The 21,710-nt window shown below is 42.6% G+C and overlaps 1 protein-coding gene across 2 annotated transcripts; it reads left to right on the forward strand.

Moving 5' to 3' along the window:
• The first annotated feature begins 659 nt into the window (after positions 1–659).
• LOC139321447 (guanylate-binding protein 1-like) lies at positions 660–14,856 on the forward strand. 2 transcript variants are annotated; one of them, XM_070950161.1, is made up of 11 exons: positions 660–686; positions 1,269–1,462; positions 2,246–2,373; positions 6,107–6,216; positions 7,840–8,036; positions 8,453–8,695; positions 10,071–10,351; positions 11,871–12,083; positions 12,252–12,354; positions 12,595–12,788; positions 14,057–14,856. In XM_070950161.1, the coding sequence occupies exons 2-11, from the start codon at positions 1,285–1,287 to the stop codon at positions 14,267–14,269; spliced, it is 1,860 nt and encodes a 619-aa protein (XP_070806262.1). In that variant the 5' UTR covers positions 660–686; positions 1,269–1,284; the 3' UTR covers positions 14,270–14,856. The 2 variants fall into 2 exon arrangements, with proteins under 2 accessions (XP_070806262.1, XP_070806261.1); XM_070950160.1 differs by lacking the exon at positions 660–686 and having other exon boundaries at positions 1,124–1,462.
• Positions 14,857–21,710: the final 6,854 nt, after the last annotated feature.

Here is a 21,710-nt window from a genome sequence, read left to right on the forward strand (position 1 = left end):
TGTGTGTGTGTAAAAAGAGAGATATCTTAACTGCCCTGGTGAGAAGTCAGTCGCTTCTCTGGAGGCTAAAACATATAAAGAACGGTTGCAGGAACCGGGCATGGCTAGTTTAGTGAAGAGAAGGACCAGGGGAGACATGATCGCAGTCCCCAGAGAGGAGTGGGTCAAGCTATTTTCCAAGCCACCTGAAAGCCAGACAAGGAATAATGGATGGAAACTGACCAAGGAGAGATTCAACCTAGAAATAAGGAGAAATTTTCTGACACAGAGACCCATCAACTCATGGAACAGAAGTTGCCTTTGGAAGTTGTGGGAGCTTCATCACTGGAGGCTTTCAAGAACAGAGTGGATTGCCATCTGTCAGAAATGGTGTAGGGTCTCTTCCTTGAGCCTCTGTGTGTTTGTGTGTCTGTGTCTGTGTGTGTGTTGGACCAGATGACCTATAAGATCCCCTCCAAGTCTATTAATCTGTTGATCTGTCCCCACCCTATAGCCTTCTGGTGGCCCATCCTGGCACTGACTCTACCCTTCAAACAAAATCAGGCGATTTCGGGGAAGCGAAGGGACCGGCCACCTCCAGCCTTCTCTTTCGCTTTCGGCTGCTGCTTTATAAAACCTCCGAGCGAGATCGCTGCAGACGGCAAAGAGACCCGGCGGCCGATCCACTGATTTCCTTTGCAAAGACGGTAAAGTGGGGCGGAGAACCCGGGAACGGGTGGGGGCGACGCTTCCCCCCCCCCCGGCCCTTCGCCGTAGCGGCAGGGGCTTTCTGGACTTGGGGGTCCTCCGGCCAGGCTGGGTGGGTGGGTGTCCCGGGTCCCCCTTGCCGGCTCTAGCCGAGCACTTGCGGAGGATGCGGGAGGCAGAGACGGGGTGGGGAGAGTGAAGGGCTGGCAGGAGGGTCCGTTGGGGGTCAGGAGGGTTTCTTGTCTTCGGACAGGGGCGGGTGGGAGGTTGGGGGGCTCCTGGGCAGAAATGCTTCTGGGGAAGCTGCAGGGTGAGTAGTCCCCTTTGGCCCATCACTGCCTTTTGATGGGTCTGCCATCAGGGGCTGGGTTGGCTCTGGAGACCCACTGCCCTCCAGCTGAGTGGCTTCTGGAAGTCTGGGGGGAAGATGGCTTGAGAAGGGATCTGGGATGACAAAGCCCATGTGCTCCCTGACCTGGGATGGGCTTAATGTCACCGTGAGGCCATGAACTTGGGGGAAGGGTCTTTTATAGTTCTTCTTTGGGAAGAGAGTTCCTGCACCTGCCACATCTTCTCTGCAGCTGCATCTTCTCCACAATGCTGATGGAAGCTCCCGTGTGCCTGATTGAGACCGGGCCAAATGGCCTCCGGGCTTGCCCGGAGGCCCTTCAGTTGCTCTCTGAAATCCGGAAGCCGGTGGTGGTGGTGTCCATCGTGGGACTGTATCGCACGGGCAAGTCCTACCTGATGAACAGGCTGGCTGGCAAAACTACCGGTGAGAACGTCTGAGATGAACCAGGGTTATATCCACAAGGTTAAAACCTGGGTGGGAAAATGAACATTCCCAATTCCAGGGTTTTCTGCTCCAATGGACAGGTGTGGATGCAATTTTCCCAAATGCTCACTATGAATGATCATCATCTGGTGACAAGGAACCCTTTGGACCAATGTTAGCTTGCAGAATTTTATCATAGTTTTTATGATTATTATTAGCTTCATTGGGCAAACCAGACAGGAAACCAAATCTACAAATCTACTGTATTGTAAAGCTGCCTTGACAGAATCTTGCAAGTATGAAAGTACAATTCTCCACTCATCTCCTTTACCACCGGAGAAACTAGGGAAGGTCTCTTCGGAGCCTCTTGCTCCTCCCATTATCCATCTGCAGGTTGAGCTGCCTCTTGTCCGACCATTTTTTAGGCAGTGTCTCCTTGGCTAGACGCCCAAGGCCTTTCCCACATACTGTTACCCATACCTTTTCCACATACCGTTTAAATCGCTGATTTAATCAATGCATATTTATGCTTCTGCTCCTGAGTTTCTGTTTGGCTTCTGAGAAATGTAGCCCCTTCCCCTTTTCTTTGAGGATTCTTCTGTTCAACATGATGTATGTTTGATAAGCATTTTCATCTGGGAAATGGCACCCTTGCATAACTTCCTGTTTCAAGGGGTTAACAAAGACAGTAAACAACCAGAAAAACTGGTGATGAAAACCTTATTACATATTACAAGATGACCGTTTGGGATCTAAAGTATATCACATTTTTTCCATTTGTAGGTTTCTGTTTGGGCTCCACAGTGCAAGCTAAAACGAAAGGAATCTGGATGTGGTGCATTCCCTATCCGGACAGGCCTAACCAAACCCTTGTCCTTCTGGATACTGAAGGATTAGGTGACATAGGAAAGGTGAGTTTGTATTTGTATATTTCTTTTTACAAAAGAATGCCATTACACATAGTCCTCGACTTACAACAGTCACATGATCAAAACTGGGAACCGGCATGTATTTAGGATGGTTGGAATGTCCCTGGATCATGTGTGATTGCTATTTGTGATCCTTCTCAGCTGGCTTCCAACAAGCAAACTCAACGGGGTAAGTTTTGGATTATTTCAACGACCGTGTGATTCATGTAACAACTACAGTCATTCACCTAACAACTATGGCCCAAAAAAAAAAAAAAAAACTATGGCAAAAAAAAAAAAAGGTTGTAAAAGTAGGTAAGACTCGCTTAAAAACCACCTTGCTTGACAATGGAAGTTCTGGTCCCAATTCTGATCATAATTTGAGGACTATCTCACTAAATATGACTTTCCAAAAAGAAGATTTCAATATTAATATCAAGGGTCAGGCCTGATATACCAGAGGTGGGTTTCAGCAGGTTCTGACCAGTTCTGGAGAACCGATAGCAGAAATTTTGAATAGTTCAGAGAACCGATAAATACTACCTCTGACTGGCCCCGCCCCCAACTATTCTCTGCCTCCTGAGTCCCAGTTGATCAGGAGGAAATGGAGATTCCTGCCACAGCCACCAAGCCACACTCACAGTACCGGTAGTAATTTTTTTGAATTCCACCATTGTAATATATCCCTATCAAATCCAAAGATAAAAATCGAAAGGCTTTTAATTGTCCCTGAACTACAACTCCCAGCACCCTGTATAGATGAATGATTTAGTGAATGAATTTATGGACTGGTGAATGAATGCTATCTCATTCTCCTAAAAAGTTACCTTCTAGCGAACGTGTGGCTGTTCCAATGCTAGAGATTTTAAAGGTTGTAAAAGTAGGCAAGTCTCATTTAAAAACCACCTTGCTTGCCAATGGAAGTTCTGGTCCCAATTCTGATCATAATTTGAGGACTATTTGCACTAAATATGACTTTCCAGAAAGATTTCAATATTAATATCAAGGGTCAGGCCTAATATACCTCTACCAAATCCAAATATAAAATCTAAAGGCTTCTAATTGTCCCTGAACTACAACTCCCAACACCCTGTATAGATGAATGATTTAGTGAATGAATTTATGGACTGGTGAATGAATGCTATCTCATTCTCCTAAAAAGTTACCTTCTAGCAAACGTGTGGCTGTTCCAATGCTAGAGATTTTAAAGGTTGTAAAAGTAGGCAAGTCTCATTTAAAAACCACCTTGCTTGCCAATGGAAGTTCTGGTCCCAATTCTGATCATAATTTGAGGACTATTTGCACTAAATATGACTTTCCAGAAAGATTTCAATATTAATATCAAGGGTCAGGCCTAATATACCTCTACCAAATCCAAACATAAAATCGAAAGGCTTCTAATTGTCCCTGAACTACAACTCCCAGCACCCTGTATAGATGAATGATTTAGTGAATGAATTTATGGACTGGTGAATGAATGCTATCTCATTCTCCTAAAAAGTTACCTTCTAGCAAACGTGTGGCTGTTCCAATGCTAGAGATTTTAAAGGTTGTAAAAGTAGGCAAGTCTCATTTAAAAACCACCTTGCTTGCCAATGGAAGTTCTGGTCCCAATTCTGATCATAATTTGAGGACTATTTGCACTAAATATGACTTTCCAGAAAGATTTCAATATTAATATCAAGGGTCAGGCCTAATATACCTCTACCAAATCCAAATATAAAATCTAAAGGCTTCTAATTGTCCCTGAACTACAACTCCCAACACCCTGTATAGATGAATGATTTAGTGAATGAATTTATGGACTGGTGAATGAATGCTATCTCATTCTCCTGAGAAGTTACCTTCTAGCAAACGTGTGGCTGTTCCAATGCTAGAGATTTTAAAGGTTGTAAAAGTAGGCAAGTCTCATTTAAAAACCACCTTGCTTGCCAATGGAAGTTCTGGTCCCAATTCTGATCATAATTTGAGGACTATTTGCACTAAATATGACTTTCCAGAAAGATTTCAATATTAATATCAAGGGTCAGGCCTAATATACCTCTACCAAATCCAAATATAAAATCTAAAGGCTTCTAATTGTCCCTGAACTACAACTCCCAGCACCCTGTATAGATGAATGATTTAGTGAATGAATTTATGGACTGGTGAATGAATGCTATCTCATTCTCCTGAGAAGTTACCTTCTAGCAAACGTGTGGCTGTTCCAATGCTAGAGATTTTAAAGGTTGTAAAAGTAGGCAAGTCTCATTTAAAAACCACCTTGCTTGCCAATGGAAGTTCTGGTCCCAATTCTGATCATAATTTGAGGACTATTTGCACTAAATATGACTTTCCAGAAAGATTTCAATATTAATATCAAGGGTCAGGCCTAATATACCTCTACCAAATCCAAATATAAAATCTAAAGGCTTCTAATTGTCCCTGAACTACAACTCCCAGCACCCTGTATAGATGAATGATTTAGTGAATGAATTTATGGACTGGTGAATGAATGCTATCTCATTCTCCTGAGAAGTTACCTTCTAGCAAACGTGTGGCTGTTCCAATGCTAGAGATTTTAAAGGTTGTAAAAGTAGGCAAGTCTCATTTAAAAACCACCTTGCTTGCCAATGGAAGTTCTGGTCCCAATTCTGATCATAATTTGAGGACTATTTGCACTAAATATGACTTTCCAGAAAGATTTCAATATTAATATCAAGGGTCAGGCCTAATATACCTCTACCAAATCCAAATATAAAATCTAAAGGCTTCTAATTGTCCCTGAACTACAACTCCCAGCACCCTGTATAGATGAATGATTTAGTGAATGAATTTATGGACTGGTGAATGAATGCTATCTCATTCTCCTGAGAAGTTACCTTCTAGCAAACGTGTGGCTGTTCCAATGCTAGAGATTTTAAAGGTTGTAAAAGTAGGCAAGTCTCATTTAAAAACCACCTTGCTTGCCAATGGAAGTTCTGGTCCCAATTCTGATCATAATTTGAGGACTATTTGCACTAAATATGACTTTCCAGAAAGATTTCAATATTAATATCAAGGGTCAGGCCTAATATACCTCTACCAAATCCAAACATAAAATCGAAAGGCTTCTAATTGTCCCTGAACTACAACTCCCAGCACCCTGTATAGATGAATGATTTAGTGAATGAATTTATGGACTGGTGAATGAATGCTATCTCATTCTCCTGAGAAGTTACCTTCTAGCAAACGTGTGGCCGTTCCAATGCTAGAGATTTTAAAGGTTGTAAAAGTAGGCAAGTCTCATTTAAAAACCACCTTGCTTGCCAATGGAAGTTCTGGTCCCAATTCTGATCATAATTTGAGGACTATTTGCACTAAATATGACTTTCCAGAAAGATTTCAATATTAATATCAAGGGTCAGGCCTAATATACCTCTACCAAATCCAAATATAAAATCTAAAGGCTTCTAATTGTCCCTGAACTACAACTCCCAGCACCCTGTATAGATGAATGATTTAGTGAATGAATTTATGGACTGGTGAATGAATGCTATCTCATTCTCCTGAGAAGTTACCTTCTAGCGAACGTGTGGCCGTTCCAACGCTAGAGATTTTAAAGAAGACCTTGGACAACCATGTGTCTGAAATGGGTTTCCTGCTTGAGCAGAGGGTTGGACTAGAAGACCTACAAGGTCCCTTCCAACTCTGTTATTTTGCTATATATTCAGAAGAAGTCAGAAGGAGATCATAACTACTACTTCTTCTTTCTTAGGGCAATTTTCAAAATGATAATTGGATCTTCGCTTTGGCCGTGTTGCTGAGTAGCACCCTGGTCTACAACAGTGTGGGGACCATTGATCAGACTGCCCTGGACAAGCTTCAGTATCCTTCTCAAGGATAGCTCTGTAGTTCTATGTCAGAGGTGGGGAAGTATAGCTGGCTCAGGAATTCTGGGAGTTGAAGTCCACAGGTCATAAAAGGGCCATAGTTCCCCATGCTGGCTCAGGAATTCTGGGAGTTGAAGTCCACAGGTCATAAAAGGGCCATAGTTCCCCATGCTGGCTCAGGAATTCTGGGAGTTGAAGTCCACAGGTCATAAAAGGGCCATAGTTCCCCATGCTGGCTCAGGAATTCTGGGAGTTGAAGTCCACAGGTCATAAAAGGGCCATAGTTCCCCATGTTGGCTCAGGAATTCTGGGAGTCCACAGGTCATAAAAGGGCCATAGTTCCCCACCGGTTTTTTAAAATTATTATTATATAAAATACAAAAAAAAAATAAATAAATAAGAAATTAAGGGCAGGAAAGGGAACAGGAAAAGGGGGGTGGAATACAAGGGGGAAGAGAAAGAGAAAGAAAAAGAAAAAAGGGGAATTAACTCCCAGCTCTTCCTAGCTCAGGACAAGATAAACACATTCCAGCCTCAACTTCTTGCTTTTACACATTAATATATAACTAGCCATTTCTATAACACCAAATCTTTCTAATTAACAAAACCAAGATCAAAGTTTCATTTTTTTTTCCTTCACAGGCACAAATCCCAGAAGTGATATCCAAATAAGAACATACTTTCCTCTTTAAATAAAGTAATTAAGTTAACTATTCCTGCTTTATCTTCCTTGCTATGGAAATAACATATATTTCTAATTGCACCTAGTAATCTTTATAAACTCTCACCGTTTTTATTTACAAAGTTTATTATATTCTTTCAAATTCTTTGGCTAAAAAAAAAGGGGGAGAATCTTCCCCTCCCTTCTCCCTCCTTTTTTCCCTTTAAAGGTACTAAACATTTTTTAAATAAAAATGACACTTTTTTTCTTGTAAGTCAAAACCTTCTATTACATCTTATTCTTTAACATACAAGCTTTAAACTTCAATATTCTCTTTAGCTCCCTCCCTCCAACCTTTATAGAATAATTATTTATTTATTTTATAAATATCCTTTTATAAAGGATGTTTATTAAAAACTAAGTTTTTCTTTAAACTGATTTATCTTTTTTTTTTTACTTTCTCTTAATACAGACACTCTGAAATACATTTTCAATAACTCTTGCCTACTTTAAGAGTTGCTTAAGCAATTATATATGTGTGTGTGTGTGTGTGTGTGTGTGTCTTTTAAAAAATAAAGCTCTGAAGTTCCCCATCCCTGTTCTATGTAATCAGATTTGGAGTGAGGCATCTTTCAGAAACATCCTTGCCTATGTAATTTCCAAGTTCATCCACTGCTTTTTCCCAGCATGCTAAACTTGATTGATTGAATATTGACTGGTTACATTTGGGATATTGTGCAGAAGCAGAAAATGGGTTGAGGCAACAAATAGGTGAAGCCTGTTATTAGAACCACTTTGCTCTTCATCAGGGGTAATTTCACTTTCATTTTGAGAGCTATAATGTTGTGTCATTTATTTGACAATTGCCGTGGTAGCAGATTTTCTCTCTACACTTCCAGGCCACCCTCTTTACTCACTGCTCATGTACATGTATTGATTCCTAAACTGGGCCAATAGTTTTGTGACAGAGGTGTCTGAACATATCAAGGCAAAGGCTTCCTCCAGCCCTGGAGATACAGATGACTCTTCTGAATTTGTTGGCTTCTTCCCAACCTTTGTCTGGGCGGTGCGAGATTTCACACTGCAGCTGGAAGAGGATGGGCAACCCATCACGGAGAATGATTATCTTGAACATGCTCTGGAATTAAAAAAAGGTACTGATGGCAGATGCAGTGTGAAGATCTATGTGGTTGTTCGGATAAGGAATAGGAGCTGTTGGGCCTAACTTTTCCTTCTTCAGGGAGAAGCAAAATAGACCTCAGTTATTAGTGAAAAGAGTCTCTTGAGCCAGTTGAATTTTTCTCTTTGATCTCCCTCTTTGAAGTCACCAGGCTAGAAACCAGGAGATGGTGAGTTCAAGTCCCACCTTAGCCATGAAATCTGGCTGGGTGACTTTGGGCCAATCATCAGGAGATGGTGAGTTCTAGACCCATCTTAGCCTTGAAAGTTGGTTGGGTGGCTTGGGCCAATCGCTAGGAGACTATGAGTTGTAGTCCTGCCTTCTCCAATGAAATGTCCACTAGCAAATGCAATTCAGACTTACCTTCAAGATGGACATGTTGCTTTCTAGGGAACACCGAAAAGGATCAGATGTTCAATCTGCCACGCAAATGCATCCGGCTGTTCTTCCCCACCCGGAAGTGTTTTATCTTTGATTGCCCTACTAAAAGGAAGAAGTTACCTTACCTGGAAGAGATGGAGGACAGTGATCTGGAGCCTGAATTTGTGGAACAAGTGAAGATGTTCTGTAGTTTCATCCATTGGGCTTCTCGAGAGAAGACTCTTCCAGGCGGGCACATTGTCACTGGCAACTGTAAGTGCCTCTAGTTCTACTATTACTACAGGTACTTCTTGACTTATGACCATAACTGAGCCGAGAATTTCTATTGCTAAGCAAGACAGTTGTTAAGTGAGGTTTGCCTGATGTTACAATCTTTCTAGTCACAGTTAAGTGTTAAGTGAATCGGGTTTCCCCATTAACTTCGCTTTGTCAGAATATTGCAAAAATTGATTACATCACCCCAGGACCAGTGGTGGGATTCAGCCTGTTCGGACCGATGTGGGCTGTTAATTTTTATCTGGTTCGCTGAACCGGATGTTCCAGGGACTGGCTGACCCTGTCCTCCCCACCCAGAAGTCTCCACGCGACCTGTTTTGGATGCCAGGTAAGTGCAGGGCGTGCGCAGAGGCTCTGGGAGGGCGAAAAAACGGACCTATCGGAAGCCTCTGGAGCCCAGCGGAGGCCGTTTTCACCCTCCTGGAGGCTCAAGGAAAGCCTCCGGAGCCTGGGGAGGGCGAAAACGCCCCGCTACCATGGTGCAGGAAGCCGAGTAGGCCACGCCTCCGTGGCCTTGTCCACCCAGCAACCGGGCAGCGAATCCGTTGCTGAAATTTTTCAATTCCATCCCTGCGCGGGACACTGCAACCATCATAAATACATGTCAGTTGCCAGGCACCTGAATTTTGATCATGTGACCACAGCCTTTGTTGACTATGGACCACTTGCTGCATCATGTTGCTGTCATGTGACATTTTGCGACCTTTTTTCCATTCGTAGAGCTGGGCTGGGCGTGGCCTGCGTGTGATACATCTGGGCCGCGGGCCGCCAGTTTGACACCCCTGATCTAAGGCATTATGCCACAAGTTGCTTTCCAATCTAGATGGATGCCGACTGCCCTATTTTCCCAGCCTGGGTAGCTTTCTGGAGGAGGCTTCATTCAAGAGAATGAGCGATAAGGAGTTCAAATCTTCCAGCTGTCCCTGACTGATAATAATAAAAGTAGTTCTCAATTTCTACTATTCATTTAGTGACTGTTTGGAGTTACAATGCACTGAAAAAAATAACCTATGACCATTTTTCACACTTAACAATCATTGCGGTATCCCCATCTCTTGTGGTCAAAATTCAGAAGCTTGGCAACTGGCTCATATTTATGACGGTTGCAGTGTCCCAGGGTCATGAGAAAGTCAGTGGGGAAGCCATTCACTTATTAACTATGTTATTAACTTAACCACTCCAGCAATTCACTTAGCAATTATGGCAAGACAGACCATAAAATGGGGCAAAACTCACTTAACCAGCGTCTTGCTTAGGAACAGAGATGTTGCGCTCAGTTGTGGTTGTAAGTCTAGACTACACCCATATATGCAGCTGATGCTCCAACAATCTATTATGTTTGTCTATGCAGTGTTGGCAAAGTTAGTAAAGTCCTATGTGGATACTATCTCCAGTGGGAACGTTCCCTGCCTGGAGAACGCAGTCTTGGCCTTGGCGGAGATTGAGAACAGGGCAGCCTTGCAGGAAGCAGTTGCTCACTATGCACAACTGATGGAGCAAAGCTTGCAGCTACCCACTGAGACTCTCCAGGAACTTCTGGACGTACACAAAAAATGTGAGGAACAAGCCCTTGAGAAGTTCATGGCTCGTGCCTTTAAGGATGATACACGTCAGTTCCAGGCTGAATTCATGGTAGGTACTGTATTTTTCAGAGTATAAGATGCTTCGGACTATATGATGCACCTACCTTTCTTGGGGAGGAAAATAAGAAAAAAAAATTGCCTCTGCCTCCCAGCAATTTGCCTCCTTGCAGCAAACAACCCGTTTCAGCTTGAGCCTGATTAGCACAAGCGAGTGATTGTCAGTTGGATTGGCCTCCCGAAGATCAGCCATTTCAGGCTGCAAGGATTGCCATAGCCTATTGCCGCCTCCGCATGCCCCATTTTCCGAGGGGCCGGCATGTGGGCGGGGCTACCTTCGGTGTATAAGATGCACCCAAATTTTCACCCTCTTTTGGGGGGCGGGGGGAAAGTGCGTCTTATACTCCAAAAAATACGGTAATCATAAGCTGCCAACCTTCATAGACGATGTTTGCTTATTCGTGTCAGAAGCATCACAATTAAAATAAGGCATATAATGCCACATAAAATTTAAAATATAAGATACAAGATTTAAATATGTACAAGTTAAATAGATCTTTTCCCAGAAACTAGGAACATTGTGGTCTGTCACGCTGCCATGAGATTCTGAAGTGTGCACAGATTCGGACACAAAGGGCAGATGTACATATGTGGTGTTGTCTGCATGTCACCACAATCGCAAAGGGCAGAGGCCCATGGATAGCCCCATTTGTTCAGAGTGTCTCTGGATCTTATTGTATCCGTTTGCAGTTTATTCAAGACTAGCTGGACGCCCGTGCTTCACTACGAAACTATGTGCTCGGGCTTGATAAATTGACACAGCCTGAAACTTAAGGTAGAATCTGTAACTCCGTAGCATCAGAGTGTATTAATATAATGGAACTGGCAGTTGGAACAGAGGGAGAGGGGGATAGAATGTCCCAGCCCGCAGCATCCATTGGTATTCATCTGGCTAGCATCCTATCAGTGAAAGAGTTGAGGGGTGTTTGGAAACTCAAACAGTATTTGTTGTATGAGCAAGAAGGAGACAGGAAGGAGGCTGGGCATGGCTTAGCTCAACTGTTCTGTATTAAAGCTGCTTCCTGCTGTGAAAGTAAAACTGAAAGTGAAACTCCTCTCCTCTGCTTGTGTTTTGCATTTGGAACAGATTTCTTTTCAGGTGGGGAGGGGGAGTAGAACTCCTTAGCATCAGAGCATGTTAATAATAATATAGGAAATACAAATGCTCTGATGGTCATTTTAAAAAATCCTTTCTTAGTGAGCACCTAAAAGCCAAAAGAAACATATGTAGCAAATTTCAAGATTGTAGACTTTATGGTTCTGGAGATTTCGTGATTACGGCTTGAATGGTTTCGCTTTTATATATATAGATTTCCATCCTGCTCAACTTTGTCCAGACCCAGGTGCCAGATCCAACCATTCAGTGTTGGTTCTTTATAGTTTTCCATAGGTCCTCCATTCATAGATAGTATTTAAGGCTTATGGCTTCTTGGGATCTGATATCCTGACCTCCAGTATCTTCTGTATAAGAATGGGTACATAGAATAAATGTTATGTTTTATTCCTAACAGAAAACTATGGAGAACAAACAGGAAGAGTACTGCAGCAAAAATGAGCTGAAATCTTCTGAAATCTGTTCAGCTTTATTGAGCTCACTCTCTGAGAACCTGGAGCAGAACATCAAGAACGGAAGCTACTCCCGACCTGGTGGCCACCAGGAATTTCTAAATGACCTCCAAAAAGTGGAGAAACAATTCTTGGAGACACCTAAGAAAGGAATAATGGTACAAAATGATGAGGGTTGCTAAATTAATACTCATTTTGTCACCCACTTGAGAGCTGTGCCATCCTCCAGGGAGATTATTCGGTGGTTTACTTTGGCAAAGCTTCCTTCTCATTGCTGGCAACACTATATCGCTCCAGATTATTCTCCTTTTTCCCCCTTCAATCAGGCAGGGAAGATCCTGAAAGAATTCCTCCAGAGCAAGGAAAACATCAGCAAAACCATCCTTCAAAGTGATGTGAGCCTTCAAGAGAAGGACAAGGAAAAAGCAGGTAAAGGTGTTAAGAAGTTGCCAGATGATGCTGGGACTGTGACATCACATTTAATGATGTGACACTGTAACTGCCATCATTAAGCATCCCAGTCATGTGATGTTGTGACTTATTCCGGTCCCAGTTACTAGAGTTGAGCAAGGGCTGCCTATTTACTTATCACATTATTTGCAAGCTACCAAATCTAGCCATCTTGCACACCAGCTGCAGGAATTTGTTCTTTTTTCCCCCCTGGTTTAGATGAAAAAATGAAGGCCAAAGCCAAAGACATAGAGCAAGAGCTCCAGAAGCAGGGAACGGAAATGTCCCAACAGAAGTTGGAGGACCAGAAGCAGAGGCTTGAGATGAACTTTCAGAAGCTAAAGGAGAAGATGGAGAAAGAAAGGGAACAGATGAAGGCAGAGATTGAGAAGATGAGCAAAAGCAAATTCAAGGTAGCACTATTTTCTTGGCAATGGTTTGTTGTAATTAAGCAGTCAGGTATTAATAAATATGCAGACTTTCAAAACTGAAAAGCAATGGATTTAGAACAGGTACGTATACCACAAATGCTTCTTTCTTTATTTTTGTCACATCCTCTCCATTTAATGTCATGTTGATAACATTGCAATACATTTATTTGCGTGGGTAAAATTTAAAGTCAGTGGGACCATATAAGAAAAGCGAATTGTACAATCGGTGGAAAAGGGAGCATCCGAAAGCTTTCTAGTGCTCAGAAGGAGGTGCTGTGAAACAGCAAGGAAGAAAAAAACTAGTCACCACAATTATATCACTTACAGAGTTACACAAGTAGTAAAGAAAGTTAAGGAACAGGGTGAAAATACGGAACTGTGATTAAATATAGAAAGGGCCAATCTAATGAAAATAGGTGTAGCAATTTGGCTTACAACAGTTCTTTTAGTCACCATTTAAATGACGACGACACTGCAAAAAGTGACTTTCGACCTTTTTTCACACTTAAAATCCTAAGGGTGGAGGTTCGTCCTCTGAGATTGTGGGTCGGATTCTGAACATTTTGTTACTAGGCTAAGTAACCTCTTCAGTAGAGTTTAGGGGATGTCATTGTCACTGTTCCTCTGACATAGTATTTATTTATTTATTGAATTTATATTGCCGCCTATTCGCACATGGCGATTCAAGGCGGCTTACAGAATATACATGAGCCTTGGTGGCATGAGCCTTGGTGGCGTAGCGGACTAAAGTGCTGTTAAAGTAGCACTTAGCTGCCAGCTGCCTGCAATTACTGAGAGTTCAATTCTCACCAGGCTCAAGGTTGACTCAGCCTTCCATCCTTCCGAGGTAGGTAAAATGAGGACCCGGTTTGTGGGGGCAATAAGCTGACTTTGTATAAAAAAGAACACCGCTTGGGGGGTGCCGAAAGCCCTACTAAGCAGGTATATACAAAAGTATGAAGGCTATTGCTTAAAAGCATTGTAAGCCGCCCTGAGTCTCCGGAGAATAAATAAATAAATAAATAAATAAATAAATAAATAAATAAATAAATAAATAAATAAATAAATAAATAAATAAATAAATAAATAACATTATTTAAAACAATAAAACTAATTTAAAAAGAATCAAATAAATTAATATAATATAACAAAATCACCTCCCACCCAACCCCACCATCCTAACCTGATCTGCAAAGCTTGTGGCGGGTTTGTTTTCAGTCTAATAATGTTGATGTTTGCTCTGTCTGCAGGAACAGAAGGCTTTAGTTGCAATGGGTTTCTGGAAGGAAGCGAGCCAACTGAAGGAGGAGATCCAGAAGCTCACAAAGAAAAAGGAAGCCATGGAAAACCCAAGTTGGATCATCTCAATTTTTGCAACTCTGGAAAAAGCACTCATCTGCGTAATGCCCCAAATTATAGGCACCCTTATATTGGTACTTTTTAAATCGTTTAAGCTTTTCTAATCCAGAACTTCTGCATGGATTTTTTAAAAAAGATGTCCCCACTTTAAGAGTTGTATAACCTTACAGGAGTCAGGGTTTTTTTTTTAAAAAAAAAAGAAGTAAGAAACTCAAAGTGGTCTAGAAGAGAAAAACAAGATAATTAGGACAATAATTAGTACCTGGACCTCGTTTGCTTTCAATCTTTCCCTGGAGGATTAAGTGAAGGATGCCGTATTTTTCTGGGTGTCGCATCACATGTCCAAAATATTTTAACTTTTGTTTTTTTTATGGCTTTGATTATTTCCCTTTGCTTTCCTAGACGGCTTATCACCTCCTCATTTGTGATTTTGTTAACCCAGTTTATATGTAACAGTTGTCTGTAAATCCACATCTCAAATGCTTCTAGTTTCTTCAAGTGGTTTTCTGTCAGAGACCAACTCTGTACTCCGTAGAGCAGGATAGAAAAGATGTAACATCTGACAAGCCTGATTTTCAGTCTTAGGCTTATGTTGTGACTGCAGAAGATCTTTTTTATTTTGAAGAATGCTGTACGAGCTTTCTCTATCCTTGTATTTACTTCCCTGATCATGTCCCAGCTTTCATGTCAATTAAAACCAAAGTACATGATCCTTTCAACTTTTTCTAATGGTATTCCTTCCAAATTTATCAGTGGTAAATTAATGGGTTCTTTGCTGACGACCATAATCTTGGTTTTTGAGGTTAAGCTTCAAGCCATATTTTTCAGAAATTTCTGAGACTCTATTGACGAGGAGCTGAAGGTCTTCATGCTTACTGGCAAGCAGAACTGTATCATCAGCATATCTTAAATTGTTGATCTGAACACCATTTACTTTGAGGCCAGCATCAATGTTTTCCACTGCTTTGTTGAAAATTGACTCAGAGTAGATATTAAATAACATCGGAGAGAGAATACAGCCCTGTCTGACCCCTCTTCGTATTTCTGTGTCATCTGAGTATTTTTGGCCTAGTCTCACATTTGCTACCTGATGCCAATATGATTCTTAAAGATGATTATGAATCATCTTTATGATTCGGATGTCTTCGTATCTAGTCCCAATTGTTTCAGGATTTGGAATAGTTTGCTGTGTCTTATTTTATCAAATGCTTTTTCAAAATCGATGAAGCACATGTAAACACTGTGACTGACATCTCTACAGCGCTGTACAGGAACTTGAATGCCGAATAGGGCATCTCGTGTACCAAGATTGTTTCTGAAACCAAATTGTGTGTTACTTAGACACTCCTCATTTTTGTTGTATATTCTTGTGTGAATTATTCTCAGGAATATTTTCAGGGCATGACTCATTAAGCTTATTGTTCTGTATTCAGTACACTTCAGTGGTGGGTTGCCCCCGGTTCACACCGGTTCTATAGAACCGGTAGTAAAACCGGTGGGAGGCTCCGCACACCAACCCCAATGTCATCAGAACGCTTCTGTGCATACACTTTGCTCATGTGTGCACGCAGTCCCGTTGCAAACCGGTAGTAAAGGTAAGTAGAACCCACCCCTGGTACACTTCTTTGCATTTATTTTTTGGGGGATTGTCACAAAGGTTGACTTTACCCAATCATTTGGTATCTTTCCTGTTTCATATATTCGATTGAAGACCTGCAGTAAAAATTTCTTCCCATTTTCTTCCAGCAACTTTAAAATTCTACTGGGATATGCTTTCCTTATTTTTGTTATTTTTATTACATGTTCAACCTCCTCCATAGTGATGTTTGGTCTAGTTGTTATATTTCCCATATCAGTATCATCCCTGGTGTCTTCAAAAAGTTCTTCAATATATTCCTTCTATCTTTTTAGTTTTCATCCTCATCCAAGATTATTTTCCCCTCCTTGTCAACTAAGTTGTTGGTTTTCTTTTCTCGGACCTTAGGGATTTCTTTTAAGAAGCTTAAGATTTGATTTCAAAGCTTCATGAAAGGCTTCCTGAGTTGTCGTAAGTTGAATTCAGGCTTCATGTTAAGCTCCTCCTACGATCTTGATCGAATCAAGATCATGTGAAGTGTTAATTCCACTTTATAACGCCCTGGTAAGGCCACACTTGGAATACTGCATCCAGTTTTGGTCGCCATGATGTAAAAAAGGTGTTGAGACTCTAGAAAGAGTGCAGAGAAGAGCAACACACAGGATTAGGGGGCTGGAGGCTTAAAACATACAAAGAATGGTTGCTGGAACTGGGGGTGTGTCAACCCTGAAGCTGGCCTGGCTGAAGCCCTCTTGGAGCTTTAGCCCTGCCACCCTGGAGCGGAGGGTTAGGGAGGGGGGATTGGAGATAGCTGAAGTTTTGTAGCCATAGTAAAATACTTTCTCTTGTGAACCAAGGTCTTTCTCACACCTGGCCGAAGAAAGGAGGAGTGTGTTCACCAGGCATGGGACAAAAAAATAAATATGAAATTGAAAAGTAAAACAGACTCCACAATTCCTGTCCTGCACTGCCCTCTGCTGGCTGCAGATCAGTTGGTAATGGTGACTATTATATACCTAGATCAGGGGGTCTACAACCTTAAACACTCAAAGAGCCATTTGGACCCGTTTCCCACAGAAAAGAAAACACCGGGAGCCACAAAAACCTTCCCGTGCTTGACTATTTCTTGAGCGGCCACAAAACTAGCATATGTAGTTGAATTATATGTTCTATTTTCTTCTGAAACTTTTCTTTTCTTGAATTTATCCATGGTTTGGCCTACCAGGGGTTGAAAAGCTCAATAAATTGCGTGCCGGTAGGTGTCGCACATTGGCAGTTGTGATGCATATTTTGAGAGACAGGGAGCTGCAGCAGAGGGGTGGAAGAGCCACATGTGGCTCCAGAGCCGCAGGTTGCTGATCCCTGACCTAGACATAAACTACTTTAGAGTTGTTTCAAAGATTGTTATTATCTCTTTAAGGCAGCTTCCTCCCTATTGATACTCTCTGCATGGGCTGGATTTCAATGGCAGTAAAATTTGTAATCCAAAATCTCTCAAGGGCAGAAGGTTGCCTGCAAGAAATATCATATTGGATGGGACAATCTATCACATGACATTTCCCCTGGGGGCAGGGATGGGCTTCAAAATTTTCAGCAAGGAGTTCTCTGACCAGTTGCTGGGTGGGTGTGGCCATGGTGGGTGTGGCCTAGTCAGTCTCCTGCACCATGGTGGGGGGGGCGTTTTTTCCCTCCCCGGGCTCCGGAGGCTTTCTTTGAGCCTCTGGAAGGGTGAAAACGGCCTCCCCAGACTCCAGAGGCCCTGTCGAACTTCTGGTAGGCCTGTTTTTCACCCTCCCTGAGCCTCTGCAAGTTGCTTAGAAGGGACCCTCCCTAATTTCTTAGACTCTAAAGGAGGAGACAGGACAATTGTCCTTTCAGACTTGCAAGATTCTGTAGCTTTGCAATAAAGCACAATTAGGATATCTGGTTATGTTTCCTGTCTGCTGTACCTAGTAAGGCTAACAAACTCCCAGTGTTGTAGGTCACCAGTTGTGGGTCAATTCTGTTCCATTGCAGCCCTCTATATCCCAAATACAATCATGCTGAAGAGAAGATGGTTATCTCTGATTTTCCCCTTTCCTGCTGGTTTTAAGTTTTCCTGCCCTTTAAATGCATAGAAAGTTGACACGCCAGGGGTTCGAGACCCGAGCGCCACAAGATGGGGTGAGCTCCCATTACTTGCCTCAGCTGCTGTTCTAACAGTTTGAAAGCATGCAAATGCAAGTAGATAAATAGGTACCCCTTTGGTGGGAAAATAACAGCATTCCATGCACTTTGGCTATAGCCATGTTGACCACATGACCATGGAAACGTCGTTAGACAACGTTGACTCCCTCGGCTAAGAAATAGAGATGAGCACTGGCCCCTAGAACCAGACACGACTGGACAGGGCAATCCTTTATCTTTAAATGCATAGATATCGTATAGTCCATAATTCCTTGACATTTTAGTGCTGTCTGCACAGCTCACAACTGAGAAAGGTAGCCCAGCCTTTTAAAGTCCCAGCCCTTCTCTACTGCAGGAAAAAGCAAACTGGTTGCTTTTTCCTGCTCCAGTCTATTATAATTTATCATCTACAGTAAGCCACCAGTGACATGGAGATTATACATATATATATATATTTCCCTTATCCACACAGCTTGCAAGGAAAATCTCCGGAGAACTGTTGCTATTATTTGTAGAGCATGCAAGAAGGTCTTTGCCACATTAAATCCTAACATATTAACGATGAAGCAATAGGGGATTATGGAGAAATTCCACCCCCCAATTCTTTTCACTGCCAATTTTGGCCATGGGATTATTCGGCTGATTCTAATCGGACTCCTGTTTCTCGGAAGGGCAGTTAGCAATCTGCGCAGGCCTGTCTGCATCCAGAATCTTCCTAACGAGCTTGCCTTAGATTTGAGCGCGCGTTTTCCCCGATGAGCTGTATTTTCCCTTCCATAATTAGGAAAAGAGCCAGAATGCATGGGGTTTCCAATTTAGGTAGGCACCTGATGCGGGGAACAGCCATTAGGGACGTACGGAATGTATTCGTGGAATGGAAGGCTTGCCAATTCAGATTGTCCATTTCCGCAGTCTGTGTCTACGTACTAAAAATTAAGCAACTAACCTGACTCTGATGAGAGAAAAAATAGAAACTCATTACACCTGGAGACTGCCATTAAACAACATGCTACGGTACAAATGAAAAGGGGGGGGGGAAATGAACAGCTTCATCAGACAAGGAGTCTCTAGACCGGCCTTTGCGGGATCCCACAAGACCAGTAAGTTGCTTCTGGTGAAAACACAGCCAGTTGTTGATTTTTGATTTCCACATCTTTCTTTTGAAGAAATTGATTTTTATTCGGCAGGAATGAGGTATTTCTAGTTTAACGGAAAGAAGGAAAAGGACCAGGGGTGGCATGATAGCAGTCTTCCAATATCTCAGGGGCTGCCCCAAAGAAGAGGGAGTCAAGCTGTTCTCCAAAGCACCTGAAGGCAGGACAAGAAGGAATGGATGGAAACTAATCAAGGAGAGAAGCAACCTAGAACTAAGAAGAAATTTCCTGACAGTCAGAACAATTAATCAATAGAACGACTTGCTTCCAGAAGTTGTGGATGCTCCAACACTGGAAGTTTTTAAGAAGAGACTGGATAGCCACTTGTCTGAAATTGTATAGGGTTTCCTGCTTGAGAAGAGGGTTGGACTAGAAGATCTCCAAGGTCCCTTCCAATTTGGTTACTCTGTTATTCAGTTTCATAAAAATAGATGTTAAGCTAATTGATATCCTGGACACCTTCTGGATGCCCTCCCTCAGTGGGCGTTATTTTGAGTAGTTTTCACTCCTCATTTATTTATTTATTTTATTTTATTATTTTATTAATCATATTTCTATGCCGCCCACTCTCCAAGGACTCTGGGTGGCTTACAACAATCGACAGTATACTAAATAGCATATTGCCCCAAATAATCTGAGTCCTCATTTTACCCACCTCGGAAGGCTGAGTCAACCTTGAGGCGGTGAGATTTGATCCACTGATCTGCTGAACTAGCAGTCAGCTGAAGTAGCTGCAGTACAGCAATCTAACCACTGCGCCACCTCAGCTCTTTACAAAAGACAAACTGAAACTTTGATTTTGCATGTATGTATGCATATATTCTCTCAGAAGAGAATCCAAAGCTGGTAAAGGAATGAAGAGTTAAAAAAAGGGGGAGGAGGAAGGGAGGTAGATGAAAGGGAGATTAGATTTATTCTTTTTTAACCCTGCCTTTATAAATTTTGTAAACAACTCAAGGTGGCAAACATGCCTAACACTCCTTCCTTCTCCTATTTTCCCCACAACAACAACAACCCTGTGAGGTGGGATGGACTGAGAGAGAGGGACTGGGTCAAAGTCACCCAACCAGTTTTCATGCCTTAAGGTGGGACTAGAACTCACCATCTCCTAGCAATTGGCCCAAAATCACCCAGATGGATTTGGACTAGAACTCCCAGCTTCTAGCCTGATCTCGTAACCTCTAGACCAGGGGTCTCAAACTGGATTTCTTTGAGGGCCAGATCAACATTGTATTTCTCCTCCAGGGCCGGCTGGGGGTGTAGGGTGTGGAGAGTGGGAGGGAGACAGGACGGATGCCTCCTGCAGCAACCTGCTGGTCAAAATGGGGCATGGGGAGGGGGCTTATGCGCCCCATTTTTGGCCTGGATGGTCTCCTGCAGCACTTTGCTGGCCAAAGCAGGTGGCAGGAGAGCCTCTCGCGCCCCACTTCCCCACAGACTGTTTTCGGCCTGGACAGCCTCCTGCAGCACTCTGCAGGCTGAAAATGGGACATGCAGGGGCCTTAGGAGTCCCCCCACCCGATGCCCGTTTTGGGTGGCAGAGGCACCACAAGCCAGTCCTTTGATATTTCCAGGCCAGCCCCGCGAGCCGGATCTAAGCACACTGTAGCTTGAGTTTGATACCCCTGTTCTAAGACCAAGCTGCCTCTTAGAAATAAATGGACAAAAGATGGTGGTAAAGTTAGGAAAAAGAGATAATGGCATGGAACAATAGGGACCAAAAGGAAAGGTCTACCAAGCCAAAATGCCCCTCCTATTTTTATGTGTTGTATATAAATGGAGGAGCTTAGATCAGTGGTGAAATTACCGGTTCTGTGGGTGTGGTGTGGCTTGGTGGGCGTGGCTTGGTGGGCGTGGTAGGGGAAGGATACTGCAAAATCACCATTCCCTCCCCACTCGGGAGAAGGATGTTGCAAAATCTCCATTCCCATCCCACTCTGGGGACGGTCAGAGGTGGTATTTGCCGGTTCTCCAAAACTACTCAAAATTTCCGCTGCCGGTTCTCCAGAACCTGTCAGAACCTGCTGGATTTCACCCCTGGCTTAGATCACGTCATGATGGCTGCCATTTTGACTTTTTGGACCCCATCTTCCAGTTATCCCTTGATTGGAGGACACCTATCACTGTGTGGAAATAATATGCCATTTGAAGGTGGTAGTAAGTCAAATAATGTCAGGATTAATTAATTTCTATATAGTTTTTCCAATCTTGATATCTGGGCCACTGAACAAGGCAGCTACCAAACTATTTTGTGCTTATTTACACACTCACACTCACAATTTAATTGTAATTTTACTCTATTTTTCTCTTTGGCTATATTTGAAAGGTAGACGTTTAATACAAGGGATATTTTAATCCGAGAATTGGCATGATAACCTCCCCCTGCGAATTATATCCTTCAGTTCAGCTTGTTTTATTATCTCTAGCTCTGCCTACCCCAATTCACTTAAGCTCTTACATTGATTGGTTTACTCTGGAAATACATCTTCTAATACATGGACGTTAATGCACTACCTGACATAAAAAGTTATCTCGTGTCCATGACATGTCTGATCTATGTGTTGGCAATGCGCTAAGCAAACAGAGATAGCTCCCTGTTATTGGTGATGGAAAGCCAGGAGCTGAGATTTCGAGCTGCCGAAGTCAGAG

The sequence above is a fragment of the Pituophis catenifer genome, unplaced genomic scaffold, assembly GCF_029215685.1.
Source record: "Pituophis catenifer annectens isolate HBS135680 unplaced genomic scaffold, rPitCat1.0.hap2 SCAF_9, whole genome shotgun sequence".
NCBI classification, from domain to species: Eukaryota; Metazoa; Chordata; class Lepidosauria; order Squamata; family Colubridae; genus Pituophis; species Pituophis catenifer.

What these genes read in the sequence shown, in the direction of transcription:
- LOC139321447 (XM_070950161.1), top strand. Translation starts at nt 1,285, where the DNA reads ATGCTGATGGAAGCTCCCGTGTGCCTGATTGAGACCGGGCCAAATGGC. An exon ending in CACCTAAGAAAGGAATAATG is followed by an intron (nt 12,084 to 12,251) that starts GTACAAAATGAT and finishes CCCTTCAATCAG; the next exon opens with GCAGGGAAGATCCTGAAAGA. An exon ending in TGAGCAAAAGCAAATTCAAG is followed by an intron (nt 12,789 to 14,056) that starts GTAGCACTATTT and finishes CTCTGTCTGCAG; the next exon opens with GAACAGAAGGCTTTAGTTGC.